The sequence below is a fragment of the Carassius gibelio genome, chromosome B15, assembly GCF_023724105.1.
Source record: "Carassius gibelio isolate Cgi1373 ecotype wild population from Czech Republic chromosome B15, carGib1.2-hapl.c, whole genome shotgun sequence".
Lineage (NCBI taxonomy): Eukaryota > Metazoa > Chordata > Actinopteri > Cypriniformes > Cyprinidae > Carassius > Carassius gibelio.
In genome coordinates, this window is record NC_068410.1 from 19,486,288 (window position 1) to 19,503,817 (window position 17,530).

Below are 17,530 nucleotides of genomic sequence, written 5' to 3' on the forward strand. Positions count from 1 at the left end.
GATGCCTTGCCCCCAAAGCGGGGGGGCTGCGAGTGGCGGAGTTGCTCTCTGAAAAGAAAGCTTTTCGCAAGTGCAGAGATGCTCATATCTCATATCCTTGCAATGAGGACATTCCCTCTCAATGAGTGCTGCTTCAGCGTGGGCGACACGCAAACATGAAACACACTCACCGTGACCATCAGCGGCATGCAGGGGAGAACTGCATGAGCAATAGTAATGGCACAGCACTTGAACCAACTGCGAAAATTTGCTCTTAAATTTGCCCTTTTATATGGCCGGATGGTGACAGGGACCGTTGCTGCTGCAGGCGCAAGGGTGGCGTGAAGCAGCGAGGATGGCCGAGCAGGAAGGGTTCTCTTGATTAACTGCGAGGCTTAATCAAGACGAAGGCTTTATAGTGTTGTAGAGTGAAGATCTAGTAGTCGTCGCTGAAGGAGAATAATCTGAAGATCCTATGGCGATGTGCCACTATAGCCAGATGACCCTGCCCATTCTGGCAGGCTTTGGCGGGCTTTGGCGGGCTTTGCCACCATAGGCTCATGCAGCTCCACTGTTGAGTCATTGGTTTGTTTTTCATTCACTGCACGAACCAATGGCCGTGCATTTACACTAAATTATTGAAAGGCTTCAGTCATCTGAGCAAAAGGAGTTTTCCCAAAGCATCTTAATCAGACACAGTATGAGTGAAGTATCGATAGGGAACCTCAGTTGTTCATAGATGACTAAAGGTACTGTATGTTGTACACATGGGGTTGTTTTCCAAATTAGTAAATTGCTACAATTTAAAAAAAAAGAAAGCAACAAACAAAAACTGTTTATTCAAACAGACTAACATCATTCAACACATGTTTGTGTGATATGATTCTTTTATGATTTGTATTTTTAATAAGATTGCAATTTATGCTAATGATTTATTATAACCATTAGTTTTAGCACTCCCACACCCTTACATAAATAATTTGTGTAATATAATATAATATAATATAATATAATATAATATAATATAATATAATATAATATAATATAATATAATATAATATAATATATAATTATTATTAATGGTTCTTCTTATCATCAATGTTGAAATCATTTGAAAGCACTTATTTATTATTATTAATATTATTATTATTATTATTATTATTTGTAAACTATGATACAATTTGTCAGGGTTCTTCGATGAATAGAAGGTTCAAACTAACAGTATTTACTTTGAATTATTTTTTTTTGTAACATCAGTTTAAGGTGTCCTTGCTAAATATAAAATAATTAATTTATCTCTGTCTCTTTCCCTCTCTTATTATTCTTACCTCAAACTTTTGAATGCCAATGTATCATGGTTTTCACAAAAAAATATTAAGCAGCACACCTGTTTTCAACAATGATAACAAAAAATATTTAGAGCATCAAATCAGAATATTAGAATGATTTCTGAAGGATTATTAACACTTGAGTAGTAATGCTGAAAATTCAGCTTTGCATCACAGGAATAAGTTACATTTATAATATAGTTTATAATATAGTTGTTTCATTTGTAATCATATTACAGTGTTTGATCAAATTAAATTAAATAAAATTAAATTTATGCATTTAGCAGACACTTTCATCCAAAGCGAATTCATTGCATTCAAGCTAACAATTTTCTCCAAACAAGTGTTCCCTGGGATAATACGTTAATAAATAAGCCTTGATGTGCTAGGAAACTTCTTTCAATTACATCCAAAGTCTTAACTATTCTTAACTTCTAGCCGCCAGTATATTACATATTCATTTAAATTTATTGTGAGTTTGTGAGAGCTTCCTATTATAATCCAGTTTGTGTGCATTAATAAATATGACAAATCTAGGTCTATACACTGTCCCAACAGAAGTGTTACAAATATTTTACTTTATATATATGTGTGTGTGGGGGGGGGGGGGGGGGGGGTGTTTTTGTGACATATCAGGACACAACTCTGTATAATGACATGGATATGACACAGGTATTACAAGGAGAGGGTGACTTATGAGGACATAACCCATGTCCCCATTTTTCAAAACGCTTATAAACCATACAGAATGAGTTTTTTTTTTTTTTTTTTTTTTTTTTTGAGAAAGTAAAACTGCACAAATGGACAGCATTTTCAATTAGACTGAGAAACTGCATGTTATAGAAGCTTAATTCATACCGGACAGACAACGCAGAGTAACCAAAAACCCTAACTGACTGAAAGTTATCAATCAGCGTGATCAACTGCGCATCCAGGCTCGTCTGTACTCTATATCGGTAAGGCGTCTCCATGTGTCAATCCGGAGTGGGCGGGACCCGCGTCTGCTGCGGCGCTTTGGAGAGGCAGAGACTCAGGCAGGGGCTGAAGTGCCACTTTCTCAGCATTGTCAGTGCGGGCAGCATCTTCTCCCAGCCCGGTTACAGTAACTGCTACAGGCGACCTATCCTCCGGTTCGGGACAGGAGATTCGGGTTTGCTCCATCCATGCGATCCGAGCCCGACTGAGAGCGCACCATCCACCTGGATAAGCGGCATCGGCATCAGCATCAGCATCAGTGCAGGGAGAACGCGGACGCAAGCATCTCCACGAGAATATGATGCTCCAACAGCACTTGCTTTTTGTGCTCTACAGCTTCTGTGGGATTGCCATTAAAGGTAAGGACCCTGTGATGTGTGGCCACAGTGTGATGCCCTCTGGGTGTGGTGGGAGTTGGCAGGGTGAACGGAAATGCCAGTGTGATTTCAGCACACATTATCAGAAGCCCGGTGCTCAATTATATCAGGGATAATATCTCATAAGTAGCTCGCGCGTTTGGACAGGTCATATACAGTACGTGTGTTTGGTGGCATGATGATGACAGTGCAGATTTGAGTTCAGCGCACATTCTTTTACACGCGCGTGGGAAGTTGTTTGTAGTTCATTTCAGTGATGTCTGCGACCCATCATCTATCAGATCAGCAACTTCAGACGCAGAACGATTTAGTGAGCATGTGCTCGTTCCAAATTGATTCGTAGGGTTCGCGCAGGAAGCACAACAATTCAATTACGCGCAGTTTTTTCTCAATCATTTTACGCGTCTTATGATTTGTGTTTATTAAATAACCAACTTTGGAGTCAGAAACCACCCTCTTATTCCGAACTGATTCATATGGTTCTGCTATCTGCGATGTAAGCGCAGTTGCGCGCAGGTTTGTTCAATGTTCAGGATGTGATTTGACGCGCAAAACAAGTTGAAGTTGACTCGTCACGGGTGATGGATGATTAATGCATGCTCTTTTTTGAATATTAGACGGCCAGCACTGGTTTAAGTCGGACGTACGCACGTTCCAAGCGCATCGCGCTCGGGTATTTGCAAGATTCTACATCTTGGGGTCGTCGTAGCATAAGATTTTCTTTTCGAGACACGCAGTGTGCAAGAAAAGGCTAGAGATACAGCGTGTGCATTAATCTACAGTAGCGATAACAGATTGTGTTAAACCGTGTAGTGTAGGCTACAGATAGCAGGGATGTCTCAGGACGGACAGATGTGCATGGAGCTCAGGCGGTCAGACTACAGCGAGTCGGTGCGCACTACTGTCCCACTTTGACTCTCACCGAATTCCGCTAGCGGATCGCGCGCCGCCGCGCCCCACGGGTCACGGATCTCACAGTAGTCTGTCAACACTTACACACCTTTGTCTTTTTTTCCCGCTCGAGTTGCAAAAGGATGTGCGCATTAAAAATAATAATAATAATAATAAAAATAATAACCATTCACGATGTACTATAGCCTACTGCAACTGCAAAAACATGACTCACTGCTGCTGGACTTTTATTGACTCGCAGTTCATATGTAGTAGGTCTGCCTAGAGAGCTACAGCTGGTTGCTGCATAAAGACTCAATATTATGTTACAATATCAATACTGATTATTGATGCGGTATATGTCTAAGTAGATAGGCTACAGTATATATTTTGTGTAACAACACCATTTAGATGAGACCGAGGGAGTGTTGGAACACATATTACTTTGTTGTAGTTGCTGTTTTGCAATAAATGTCAACAAAATTGATATATCATTTTCATATTTGTCTACTTTTTTTTCTTTTCTTTTTTTTGTAATGTACTGCATATATTTTTTAACAATGACATAATATAAAGTGTTGATGTTACAAACTACTCCACTACCTTTGGTGATTGTGAGTTGTAACAGCAGGTGGGGTGAGATTGGAAAACATGATTTGAAAACATGAACGTCACACATTTTTATTATTAATTTACTGTGGTAATCACATATGCTGATATATAAAAACACAGTTTTAACAGCTCAATTCAAAACAGCAAATCAAACAGATACAACGTATTGAAGACAACATTGAAAAAATAACCATACATATGTTTTTTTTGCACAAGCTTTATTCATGACACCTGTCTATAAATAAACATGCAGTGAGCAAAAAAAAAAAAAATAAGAACCGAAAAAAAACGTGATATGAAATTATATATTTAAATGGATGCGATTCTTTCTTTCTTTCTTTCTTTCTTTCTTTCTTTCTTTCTTTCTTGATGTAAACCCATTTCTGCTGCAGTTACATTTAGACATGAACCCTGTAGATCTTTTGTAACATTATTACTAAATCAGACAAAATTATTTACGCTTACACTTTATTTAGAGGTGCCCTTGTTAATTATAAATTTAAATACTAAGTAATATTAAGTAACAATATGTAATTACTATAGGTTAAGGATTAGGGTTCGGTTAAGGGTTTGATGCATGCAATTATGCATAATTTACTGTTATTACTCTAGTAAGTGCACTGTAAGGACATTGTCAAATGTCCTGTAGTGTTATACAAGTAACTTTTGAAAGAGAGATTTAGCAGTATGATTCTATACTCTTCAAAGCCCCCACATTCCCGAAGATGGACTGTGGGTATGTAGATGTCAGCATATGTTAGGTTTGGCACTGTCTGTGCTGACTACAGATCTCTATAATTATTCCTGGAACTTGGTGTAGATCAAAACCAATGATCGATTTTTTTCTTGATATAGGTTCTCAGGTGTATTTTAATTCTCTGCGGTTGCGTTCACTCGCCGATGGTCATAAATATGTGGCTGTAAGGAAAAGGTCACGTGATATGTGTGTGTGTGTGTGTGTGTGTGTGTGTGTAGTTCTTGTAGATGAAAAACGTGTATTAAAGCTGCTGATTTCTGATGTTTCAGGTCTGTGATTTATTTTGTGTAATATTGCATAGTTCACACCATACACAAGGACAAGATTATAACATACTGACTAAAGGTGCAAGTGACTGCAGTAAATGCCTAAAGTATGCCTTAAAGAGCCATTTATACCTGCTTTAAAACATAAAAGCTAATTATGGTGTATAAATTAATATATCTAGGTTGATTCAGCGATACAAAATAATATTTAAAAAAATATACAAGTTACTTAAAATGTTACCGTTTTTTTCCGAGTTTTAATGTGGACACATATATATGCTTTAGTGATAAAAAATGGTGCATTTCAAGCAATCAAGAATATATATATATATAGAGGGAGAGAGAGAGAGAGAGAGAGAGAGAGAGAATGGTTGGTTTTATTTCTTAGTGTCTTGGATTCATGTAAGACAGTGAAGTCGCTGTTTCTTTCTTCTGTTGGTTATATACAGTCAACTTGCTGCTTGCTTGACTTGTGAAGTTAAATACTATACCAGAACCTTTCCGGTTTAATATGCATCACATTCAAAATGGTGACTCTGAAAAGTATTTTAATAATTTATATCCCAAGGATCCCTGCCATAAGCTTCAGTTATTCTTTTTCAGCAGCTTGATTCTTATCCCTTCTTAAAATGTGAACCGATGACTGTGCTGTAGCTTAGGCTCACAGTCTGAGGGCCTTCAGTGAAGAAAAGACAGTGCTCAGATTAATATTTTTGAATGGAGTTACACACTCAGCTGATTTATCAATTTGATGGAAAGATTTCCTTATAAGTCTTGATAAGAAGTGATAGCTAATCTGTGGCTGAAGGGTCACATTCATGCAGGGATGCTTCAAGACTGAATCATTGTTCTCTGATGATTTTTTTTTGTGTGTGTTTGCTCACTTGCTATAAAACAAGGAAATCAAGAGCATCAGCAGGGGTTAGAAAGAGAAATCATCTCATTAAACTACTGCTGATTCTCAAACAATGTATCCTAGAAATGCATTGTGTTGAACTCCAAATGGAAATTCATGGAAGACTGAATTTTAGATTCCTGTGCTGAATTGGTTGATTATCTCAACGGGCTCCTCCCGAACTTTGTTAATAAAACATCAAACTCATGTCTTCTGGTACGTTAGCTGTAATAATAATAAAGCTGCTTACAAACTGTTGTATTAACAAATAGCTTGGAATGTCAAAAGAATAAAAAATATCCAGCCACATAAGAAATTTAATTCAATTTTTATTGATAGATGCAACCTGTCCTCCAACCAATACGCTTGTATAGGTCGTTTGTCCAAATCCCTGAAATACGACCCATCAGAGCGTATACTACAATTGCGGCCCTATCGGCAAAAGGTAATTTTCATATTAATGTGTTGTACTCTTTTATTTGCACTCTGGTTTGCGTTTCGTGTAGCTCAGTTGGTAGATTGCATTATACCTTGATATGTAATCATGCTATCATGGGTTCGATCCCAGGGAACGGATGTGCACGAAAATGTATATGCTCAATAAATCATAATTTAGCATGATTTCTGTGAGGGTTAGGTTTAGAGGTGGGGTTAAGTGTGGTCATTCGAACGAATAAGCCACCTATTAAAATATGTAGGAAATACTGTGAGATCGGTGTAAAACGCCCACACATTGCATTTAAATAAACGTGCGTTTTGATTGGTAATGATGTTATACGTCATTTCATGACGACAGACGCAACGCAATACTGTCATTATTTTTTACGACAGCTAGTGGGCGCTTACCTTTAAAATGTAAATATAGGTCGTAATGAATGCTTCCACAAACGACCTATATGATTGTTTTTTGTTGGAGGACAGGCTCGATAGACGGGACCTATGGAATAGACTTAGGGGTTAAAATCAATCCTACATCTCCCACATGAGCACCAAAACCCACATGCACTACCACACCACAGGTCTGAGGGGTCAGCACTTTCTTTAAACCTCATCTTGCGTCTCCTACATTTCACCCAGAGCATTAAAGTGCACTTGATATTTGTAGTCCCCTACACGTCCACAAGAATCTCGCTCATCACAGTTCAAAACACTGCTGCATGGTGTCTTAATAGCTATATAAAACTCAAGGTCTCCAATTACATCTGTGACCAGACATTTAGGTCAGAGCTTCACAGCACCTCTACAGTCAGATTCCCATTAGAGTGGCTTCTTTCCCACCTTAGTTAACAATTCACAAAAAAAGACATTTGTAGCTGGCTTTCTGTGAATGTGCCGTACAAATTGGGCCTGAGGGACCAAAAAGCCCCGGTAACATCTCGCGTCTCAGTCGCCCGAGGGCCCAGCTAAACGTGCGGATAGATCCTGTGTCAGCTGAGTGTTTAAGGTAGTGTGTCGGCAGCTGAAGTGCAGCATTAGCGCATCACAGCGTTTTGACGGGAGGTGTGACGGGGAGAATGCTTTATGCTCTCTCTTAAAGATGCTCTCTTCTCACCACGGAGGGTTAGCTTATCCTAGCAGAATGGGCTCTAAGCTGCTGAGTGCCGGCCATGGAGCTACGCTGTGTACCGCCGCGTATCAATAATCCAGTAAAGGAAAGCAGGCTGTGTGAAGAGAGAAGCCAAGCTTCTCTGCATTGTGCTGGATGACAGATCTACATCTGTACAGATGAGTCACAGACATGCTGTGAGAAAAAAAAACAAAAAAAAAAACACATTATATATTATATATATATTTAATGTATGATATGAAAGAGACATTGAAAAACAGCTGAGAAGAGGACCAGATGACAGCCAGTTTTTTGTGGTCTTAAACAAAAAGGGGGTATTTTTGTACAAAAATAAAATAATCAATACTCTTGCTAATGAGGTTTCATAATGACATCTGTAGGGGCAAGTGGGGTAAGATGTGCTACCTTAGACTAAAACACATAGACTGTATTATTGAATCGTCACATTATGATGTTTTTTTTTTTTGCCTAAAAAACATGAATGACTAAATTAGGCATTTTCACAAAAAATGGTAGTTGTGGGGTAATTGTTCTATATTCAGCATTAATGTTGTTTGCTATTATAGTTTTATCAATATTTTAAATTAGTTTATGTTTTTAGCTTAATTTTAAGTTTACTTTTTTAAGGTTTAGTAATTTTATTGCGTTTTTGCATTTTTTACTCTTTTTATAATTTTATTGATCTTTATTTGGATCATTTTATTAATTTATTATTTCGGATATATTAATTAAAAGTTGTTTTTTTAATCTGATATTTTATTTGTCTACTATTTACTTTTCACAAGATTACATGTTCGATTTCTATATAGTGCAAATACATTTTTATGTCAGGTTTTGTTTTATTAATTTTAGTACAAGTCATATTTATTTATTTATTCTTTTTTTATTTGAGTTTTTCATCTATTTTTATATTTTGTTTTAGCTTTATTTCAATACCAATTTTTAATAGTTAACATTTAATTATTTTCTCTATATTTATGTATACAATAGATTTAAAGGGGTCAAATGATGTGATTTAAATTTTTCCTTTCTCTTTGGAGTGTTACAAGCTCTCGGTGCATAAAGAAGATCTGTAAAGATGCAAAGACTCAAATCCAAAAAGATATTCTTTATAGAAGTTAAGAGTCAACCAATTAATTTAATAATAGTAATTTATTTCAACATTTGTATTTTTTTTCTTTACCTTAAGACTTTTCAGCTAATATTAAGTTTTATGTCAATAACCAGATGTTTCAGTGTAAGTTGTGTCAGTCACTCAAATAATAATGTTTTTTGACTTCAGAAAACTTAGAATGTAATGCATCAGACGTAGATTACTTGTATTCTAATATTTGAATACTTATATATAATTTTTGTTTTGTATTTTTGTTGCACATGATTCAAGTATGACATTCTTATTGCATTTTGTGCACAAAGCATTTCTTTTAGCCTCAGACCTGAATATTAGGTCGCTTCGATTAACTGTGGGTTGAACTCCCTGCCAGAAAGAAACGCTGTTTTTAGTCAAATGATTAAAGTGACATTGGCTGTTGCCCAGAGCAGCGTCTCGTAGGCCCATTGTAAAGCCTCCAGTGCAGGTGAATAACTTCATTACGTTTATGTAATTGCCCATGTTCGGCTACAGATGTGTCGGATGTAGATTCTGTGCGGGTTCATGCTTATTGGCTCAATACTGCTGATTAATCTAGATTGTGGAGTAATTTGGTTTGTCTAGTCCTAACTGTGACCATTATAGCTCGACACGACAGCTGTCGTAATGACATGTTTGTTCCTGTAGGCTGTAATGAGGTTGCTCTGAACAGATTCAGATGTAAGTGCAATTAAAGTAGCATGCCTATGAACGACTTCCGTAATGAAAGGACCGATATTCCTCGCTTGAGAAGACCATAATAACTCTACTGATAAATGGTGCTGTGACATGTACAATTAATAAGATCACCTACCTTTAGGCAAACAGACAAGGCAATTAGCTTCTGTTGGCGACCCGTTGGCCACAGAACAGACAGAAGCTGAGATAAAGATTATATTTGAAGTTTGGACGTTTAATATCACTTCCATTCTCTATACTTTATCTCTAAGTGGAGATAAAGGGGAAGGTTCTGAAAGAGGCACAGCATACAAACTCCTCCGCACACTATAAATGTGTCTTTTCCGACTGCTTTTATTTACTCGACTATTTGATTTATTAAGTACCATCTCATACTGTATGTATCAACTGGTTAACTAATAGGAGAGGTCTCTTAAAAGAGAAGTAACATAAAAGCGGCTGCCGTTAAAAGAATCACAGCATGAATACGGGATGTGCACAAAATGCAGAGGACTTAATTGGTTGTTTACCGAAAGCTTCACATGCTAAAATTACCTGATTTTCACCTTTGCATTTCTGTTAGTACTACAGAATAATTATCGGCAAACTCTCACTGACATTGCCATTTCCTTTTGTTATATTTGGAAGACACTTTGGATCGGTTAATTAATTCTTTTCTGAACATATCCCAGCTCTTAAAACTATATACCGACAAGTTACCTGTTTCTTTTCTGCCTTTAGCACTTAAAAACAGTGGTAATGAGACAACTCTAAAAAAAATAAAACGTTTGGTTGAAAGTCTATATCTCAAGTGGAGTCTTATCAGGGGTGCATTTCCCAAAAGCCAATTCTGTCGTTACCAACATAGTTCAACGAATCAGTGTTACCTGAAACCACAGTTCAAATGAACAGTCGCAAGTGGTGCATTTCCTAAAAGCATTTTTAACCAACTATAGTCGCAAGTTTTGTCGTTACCAACATAGTTCAATGAATTGGTTTTCCCCCAAAACCATAGTTCAGATGAACAATTGCAATCAGGGGTGCGTTTCCCAAAAGCATTTTTAACCAACTATAGTCGCAAGTTTTGTCATTACCAACATAGTTCAATGAACTGGTTTTCCACCAAAACCATAGTTCAAATGAACAATCGCAAACAGGGGTGCGTTTCCCAAAAGTAGTTTTAACCAACTATAATCACAAGTTTCGGCATTACAAACATAGTTCAACGATTGCTCAAGCTAATATTCTTAATGAGCATTGAGCGTTGCAAACTTACGTAGTTGGAACTAAAGCTCCCAACCTGTAGTTTCTTGTCAGTAGGTAATATGGGTTTGAATAAATTATGCTCTTGGGAAAATAAGAAAGCTAACATTCAGTGCAATTTATATCTTCCATTCTATCTAAATATAAGCGCATGTTAATATATGTATCTTTGGACGTCCTCAACAAGCGCCATTTTTGAAGAGTGCACATGTGAATAAATGAGCGCCGAGGTAAGCCATGGCATACTGTATGAGGGAACCCGTGACGAATCAAACATCAAATAAAGCAAAATGCCAGGGAATGAAAAATAGTCAATTATCCATCAGGTGCCATGTTCAGTATAGCAGCATCTCAGAGATCTCTAAGCAGTTAAATGGCAGAATTTATTAATCCATATCATGCATGTGACGCCATTAACAATGGCCATATACTGTTGAACTAATGTGGTTCAAATAACAGAGATGCGACTGTGTTTGAGAAACAGTCGTGACTTGCCAGTTTGTTTCAACAAAAATGCAAAAATATGGTGGTTATGAGCGAGTTACATCAGTAAACACACCCCAGGTCAACTTCTTCATTATGCATCAAATTCAGTGCCTATTTAGTCACGCTGAAATACTGCTGGGTAGATTGCTTACGAATTGTACAGTAATCTGTAACTAATTACAAATTACATGACAAAAATTTTGGTTAGTAATGTAATCTATCAAATTAAAGGTTTTTAATGATTATTTTACTTTCTTTTATGTAAAGCACTTTGAATTACCATTTTGTATGAAATGTGCTATATAAATAAACTGGCCTTGCCTTTAGGTAATGTGTTCTGACTACTTTTAGATTACTTTTACATACATTTTAGATAGATAGATAGATGGATAGATAGAGTATGTGCTGCATCAGTAACACTGCTGTACTCAAGCACTCGTACTTTTGGGTTGTTTTGGGATCTTTCGGCTCTTCTGTTGAATCTAATATTTGGCTGAGAATGAAGCCGAGTCTTCATCTCATCTGCTGTCTGACCTTTAAACAGAGTCTCTCACCTTCTCTACTCTTAGAAGAATGTCCTCACACTGCCTGCGGATGAGAACCACACAATGAATCTCATTTACTCTGCTACACCGAGCTGCTCTGCTTTTTCTTTCTGTGGCCTCGCCATGAAGTAAAGAAATAGCCATCTGAGCTGTTTTTACCCATCTGACCAGCTATATATATCAGCAGTTCACTTATTATTGTGCAGCAAAGTGAAACTAATAATATGAAATAGGCCTGCAACAAACTATTTGATTACTTTTTCCTGTAATGAAGAAATGCAGTGAGATATACGAGTGTTTCATTAATTATAATGCAGATGCTCTTTGTATTGAGCACTGTTGTTGGCATTTTGGGGCTTCAGTAAAGTATCATGAATGTAAAACCTTAAAAAGAAAAAAAGGAAAAACATAGTTTTGGTCAAAATGATTGAACTTCCTTTCTCTGTTGTAGATACATTTGGCAGGTTTAGGACAAATACTTTATATGAAGTTTAACATTTAATTATTATTTTGCTATTTTGTATAACTGAAATTGTGGAATTATAATAAAGTAATATATATATATATTGTGACAAGTGTCCCGAGTCCTCATCAGCGTCGCCCTGGCAACCGACACGCCGCACCTGTCCCCGCTCATCAGCCACTGAGCAAGCCCAGCTGCGGCTCATCAAGCGGGCTATAAAGATGCGGCAGAGGAGGAAGAAGGGGAGGAACGTCTCCATGCCAGGAAGTGACTCTTTGTTCTTTTCCCCGCAGAAAGCAGCCCTTAAGCCGCAGCCCCGTCGAACCACGGTGACACCGGCACAGCACAGGCACGCGCACAAGAGGGATACAAGGACCCGGACACGAAGACCCGCACTTTCGACACTTCCTCCCTGGCACTCTCAATAAAATCCACCCTTCGGGGATATTTTTCACTCACTCGCTCGTCGTGTGCTTCTTTGTCTCGTGACAATTTGGTGGAGAATGCGAGCAGCAAATTGAAAGAAGCACCGACAGCGATCACCAAAATTGTGAGTTTTTTCCCCCGTTCACCGTTGTGTTTTTTTTTCTTTTCTTTTTTTTGTGTGCAGGCGGCAGCTCCTCCCCCGTGATGGAAGAACTGCTCAAACACCTCACCGAGGTGAGCATCCGCCAGCAACAAATTGTTGAACACATGGCCGCGCGGCAAGGGGAAACTGAACGGGAGCTCGCCGCGCTTCGCACTACCACCGCCCAGCGCGCTCCGCTGCCTGATCCCCGCGTCCAAGCCGCGCAGCTCGTGCCCCGGATGACGGCGAGTGATGACGTCGAGCTGTACCTGCAGATGTTTGAGGCCACAGCCGTGCGCGAAGTCTGGCCCATGGATGAATGGGCACATCTCCTCGCCCCGCTCCTGACGGGGGAAGCACAGCGGGCCTATTATTCTTTGACTCCCAACCGAAGGGCTTCATATGATGAATTAAAGAAAGAACTCCTCGGCCGCGTGGGTCTGTCCCCGATATGTGCGGCCCAACAGTTCCACGATTGGGAATATCGACCCCGATTGCCCGCTCGCGCACAGGCAGCGGAACTCACCAGGTTGGCGCATCATTGGCTGTTGGCCGGGGATCCCAGCGCGCACCAGGTGGCGGAGCGCGTGGCCGTCGACCGCCTTCTTCGCGCCTTGCCCCGATCCATCCGCCAGGCGGTAGGCATGCGGAACCCCTCCAGTGTGGATGAAGTGATCGAGGCCATTGAGCTGGCGGATGCCGCCTACCACCGGGAGGCTGGGGAGCGAGCGCCGCCTTTTCCCCGAAGGGTGGTCCAGGAGCGACGCACGCCGGAGGGCACCTCGCGGCACATGAGCAGGCCAGCGGTTCCCGGTCCCCAGGACGAGCCCATGCCAACGGAACCACCACGCTCCCCAGGACGCGCTTGGCTGGCAGGCTGTGCCGTTCACGACCCCCCAGCTGGGGCGACCCGGGCCGAAGTCGCCGTCAATGGCCGCCCGTTCTCGGCGCTGCTGGATTCCGGGAGCTCCATTACATTGATGCGGCCCACCGTCCTCCCTCCACGGTCAGGAGCCAAGGCCCGGATGGCCATCACGTGCGTCCACGGCGATACCAGACGGGTCCCCACTCGGCGAGTCGCCATAACCGCTGCCCCGGGAACCTGGTCATTGGAAGTAGGGATCGTGAAGGACCTGCCCGTCCCCGTCCTCCTCGGGAGAGATTGGCCGGGGTTCGACCGTCTGCTCGCCGCAGCCGCACAGCCTGCCAGCTCGACCGGGAACCGCCGACGCCGGAGGCCAGCAAAGGGACCTCCTCGACATCCCGTGCTGCTGACATCGGACAGCCCTCGAGAAGGTGAGCCCCCCTCCCAAAATTCTGACCTATATTTTGATGTGTTTCAGCAGGTGGCAGGAGGTGGGGCTTTCGCGAAGGAGCAGCACGAGGATGATCGCCTGAAGAACTGCTGGTCTCAAGTGAGGGTTGCGGAAGGAGAGGATCTCCAACCAGCACCTCATCCCATCCCTCACTTCGTCATCCGGAATGGCCTGCTCTATTGTGCCGCCCAGCGGAGGGGGGAGGAGAAGCTTCTGCTCGTAGTGCCCCGCAGCAAGATAGGAACGGTGATGGAACTGGCACACGCTCACCCGATGGCGGGTCATCTTGGGGCCCAGAACACCATCCAGCGGATCCGGGACCGTTTCCATTGGCCGGGCCTGGACGCCGATGTGAAACGGTTCTGCCAAGCCTGCCCGATCTGCCAGAGGACCTCACCACACACACCTCCCCCCAGCCCGCTGATTCCATTACCCATCATCGAGGTGCCCTTCGAGCGCATCGGGATGGATCTCGTTGGGCCGCTGCCGAAGTCCGCCCGGGGGCATGAACACATCCTGGTCATCGTCGACTATGCCACCCGCTACCCCGAAGCTATCCCTCTCCGCAAAGCCACCGCAAAGGCCATCGCCCAGGAGCTCTTCCTCCTATGTAGCCGGGTCGGCATACCGACAGAGATACTGACCGACCAAGGGACGCCCTTCATGTCCCGGCTAATGGCTGACCTCTGTCGACTCATGAAAGTGAAACAACTCCGGACGTCCGTCTACCACCCCCAGACCGACGGCCTCGTCGAGAGGTTTAATCAAACCTTGAAGCAGATGTTGCGACGGGTGGCGGCCGAGGACCGACGAGACTGGGACCAGCTGATACCTTACGTCCTCTTCGGCATCCGGGAGGTCCCCCAGGCATCCACGGGCTTCACCCCGTTCGAGCTTCTGTTTGGCCGCCAACCCCGAGGGCTTCTCGACGTGGCTAAAGAGGCCTGGGAGCAACAACCAGTCAACCTCAGGACGACGGTTGAACACGTCCGCCAGATGCGGGAGCGAGTCGACAGGGTCATGCCACTAGTCCGGGAGCACCTGACCAAGGCCCAGCAAGCCCAGCAGCGCCACTTCGATCGGGCCGCCCAACCACGGGAGTTCCAGCCAGGAGACCACGTAATGGTCCTGGTCCCCACCTCAGCCTGTAAATTCCTGGCAAGATGGCAAGGCCCGTACACGGTACTGGAGAGAGTAGGGCCCGTCACCTACAGGGTCAGACAACCTGGACGGCGTCGACCCGAACAATTATACCACGTCAACCTCTTGAAACGCTGGGTGGGGACCGGACCCCAACTTGCGGCCCTCACCGCCTCTACTCCCGTGGTTGTAGATGTCAATCCACACCTCTCCGCGGCCCAGAAGGCGGAGCTGCAACACCTAGTCGGTCAGTTCTCCGATGTGTTCTCCCCCCGGCCCGGAAGGACCAAGGTCGTCGAGCACGATGTGAGGACACCACCTGGAGTCATCGTCCGGCAGCGGCCCTATCGAGTCCCGGAGGCTCGGCGACACGCCATAGAGGAGGAGGTGCAGGAGATGTTGAGGTTAGGTGTGATCGAACCATCTCGGAGTCCCTGGTCAAGCCCCATCGTCATGGTCCCGAAGCCCGACGGCACCCTCCGGTTTTGCAACGACTTCCGCCGCCTAAATGAGGTCTCCGAGTTCGACGGCTACCCCATGCCCCGTGTGGATGAGCTGCTCGACCGCCTGGGAAGGGCCCGGTTCATCTCTACACTAGACCTCACGAAAGGATATTGGCAGGTCCCCCTGACTAAGGAAGCCAAAGCAAAAACCGCCTTCTCTACCCCCAGTGGCCACTGGCAATACCGGGTCCTTCCCTTCGGCCTACACGGGGCCCCTGCCACCTTCCAGCGCATGATGGACATCCTGCTGCGGCCCCATATGTCCTACGCCGCAGCCTATCTGGACGATGTGGTAGTCCACTCGGAGACCTGGGGAGAGCATTTAGAGCGGCTCCGGAGGGTGCTGTTGGAGCTGCGCCGGGCGGGACTAACCGCCAACCCCCGCAAGTGTCACCTAGCGCTGTCAGAAGCCAAGTACCTGGGTTTCCAGGTCGGTCGCGGCCTCATTAGGCCGCAGGAGAAGAAAGTGGAGGCCATCCTGTCCGCACCGAAGCCCTCAACGAAAACCCAGGTACGAGCCTTTTTGGGGCTGGCGGGATATTACCGGTGTTTCATACCTAACTTCTCCTCCTTAGCATCTCCCCTGACAGACCTGACCAGGAAGGGGCAGCCCGAGAAGATTCCCTGGAGCCCGGAGGCGGAGAAGGCGTTCCAGCAGGTGAAGATGGCCCTCACCTCCGAACCAATCCTGCACGCCCCCGACTTCAGCTGCCCCTTCCTGCTGCAGACGGACGCATCAGACACCGGGTTGGGAGCCGTCCTCTCCCAGGTCCACGACGGTGAGGAACACCCGGTGATCTACATCAGCCGGAAGCTGTCCCCCGCTGAGACGCGGTACGCGGCCGTCGAGAAGGAGGCGTTGGCCATCAAGTGGGCAGTCCTGGAGCTGCGGTATTACCTCCTCGGCCGCCGGTTCACCCTCCTCACGGATCACGCCCCATTACAGTGGATGGCACGGGCTAAGGACACAAATGCCAGGGTGACCCGGTGGTTCCTAGCGCTCCAGGACTTCCACTTCACCATACAACATCGGGCGGGGACGTTCAACGCCAACGCCGACGGCCTTTCCAGGATGTGGGCAGCTTTCGCAGGTCTGTCAGGCTCCACTCCCCACCCCTACCCTCTCTCCCCATTTTCCCGCAGACACAGGACGACGCTTAGGGGGGGGGAGTGTGACAAGTGTCCCGAGTCCTCATCAGCGTCGCCCTGGCAACCGACACGCCGCACCTGTCCCCGCTCATCAGCCACTGAGCAAGCCCAGCTGCGGCTCATCAAGCGGGCTATAAAGATGCGGCAGAGGAGGAAGAAGGGGAGGAACGTCTCCATGCCAGGAAGTGACTCTTTGTTCTTTTCCCCGCAGAAAGCAGCCCTTAAGCCGCAGCCCCGTCGAACCACGGTGACACCGGCACAGCACAGGCACGCGCACAAGAGGGATACAAGGACCCGGACACGAAGACCCGCACTTTCGACACTTCCTCCCTGGCACTCTCAATAAAATCCACCCTTCGGGGATATTTTTCACTCACTCGCTCGTCGTGTGCTTCTTTGTCTCGTGACAATATATATAAAAAAAACCTTCTCAGTCAAATTAAACAGCAAGAGTAGTGTTGAATATGTCCACATGATTGTATTTACTTTACTTAAGTACATAATATGTTTAAAAATATATTTTCAGTTTGGGAGAATGTATATATGAGTACATTATAAACAAAATAGGTTAAATTTTACTCCATTATATATATATATATATGTATATATATAATTCTGATTGGAAATATTTTTATAAATAAAA

The 17,530-nt window shown here is 43.7% G+C and overlaps 1 protein-coding gene across 5 annotated transcripts in view; it reads left to right on the forward strand.

The window, feature by feature from the left end:
* The first annotated feature begins 2,319 nt into the window (after positions 1 to 2,319).
* The window catches only part of LOC127972804 (cell adhesion molecule 2-like), a 216,970-nt gene continuing 201,759 nt past the window's right edge, over positions 2,320 to 17,530 (forward strand). For all 5 annotated transcript variants that reach the window (XM_052576595.1, XM_052576599.1, XM_052576598.1 and 2 more), the window contains exon 1: positions 2,320 to 2,641. In XM_052576595.1, coding sequence (XP_052432555.1) covers positions 2,581 to 2,641 — 61 coding nt within the window. In that variant the 5' untranslated portion in view covers positions 2,320 to 2,580. The remainder of the gene's footprint in view (positions 2,642 to 17,530) is intronic.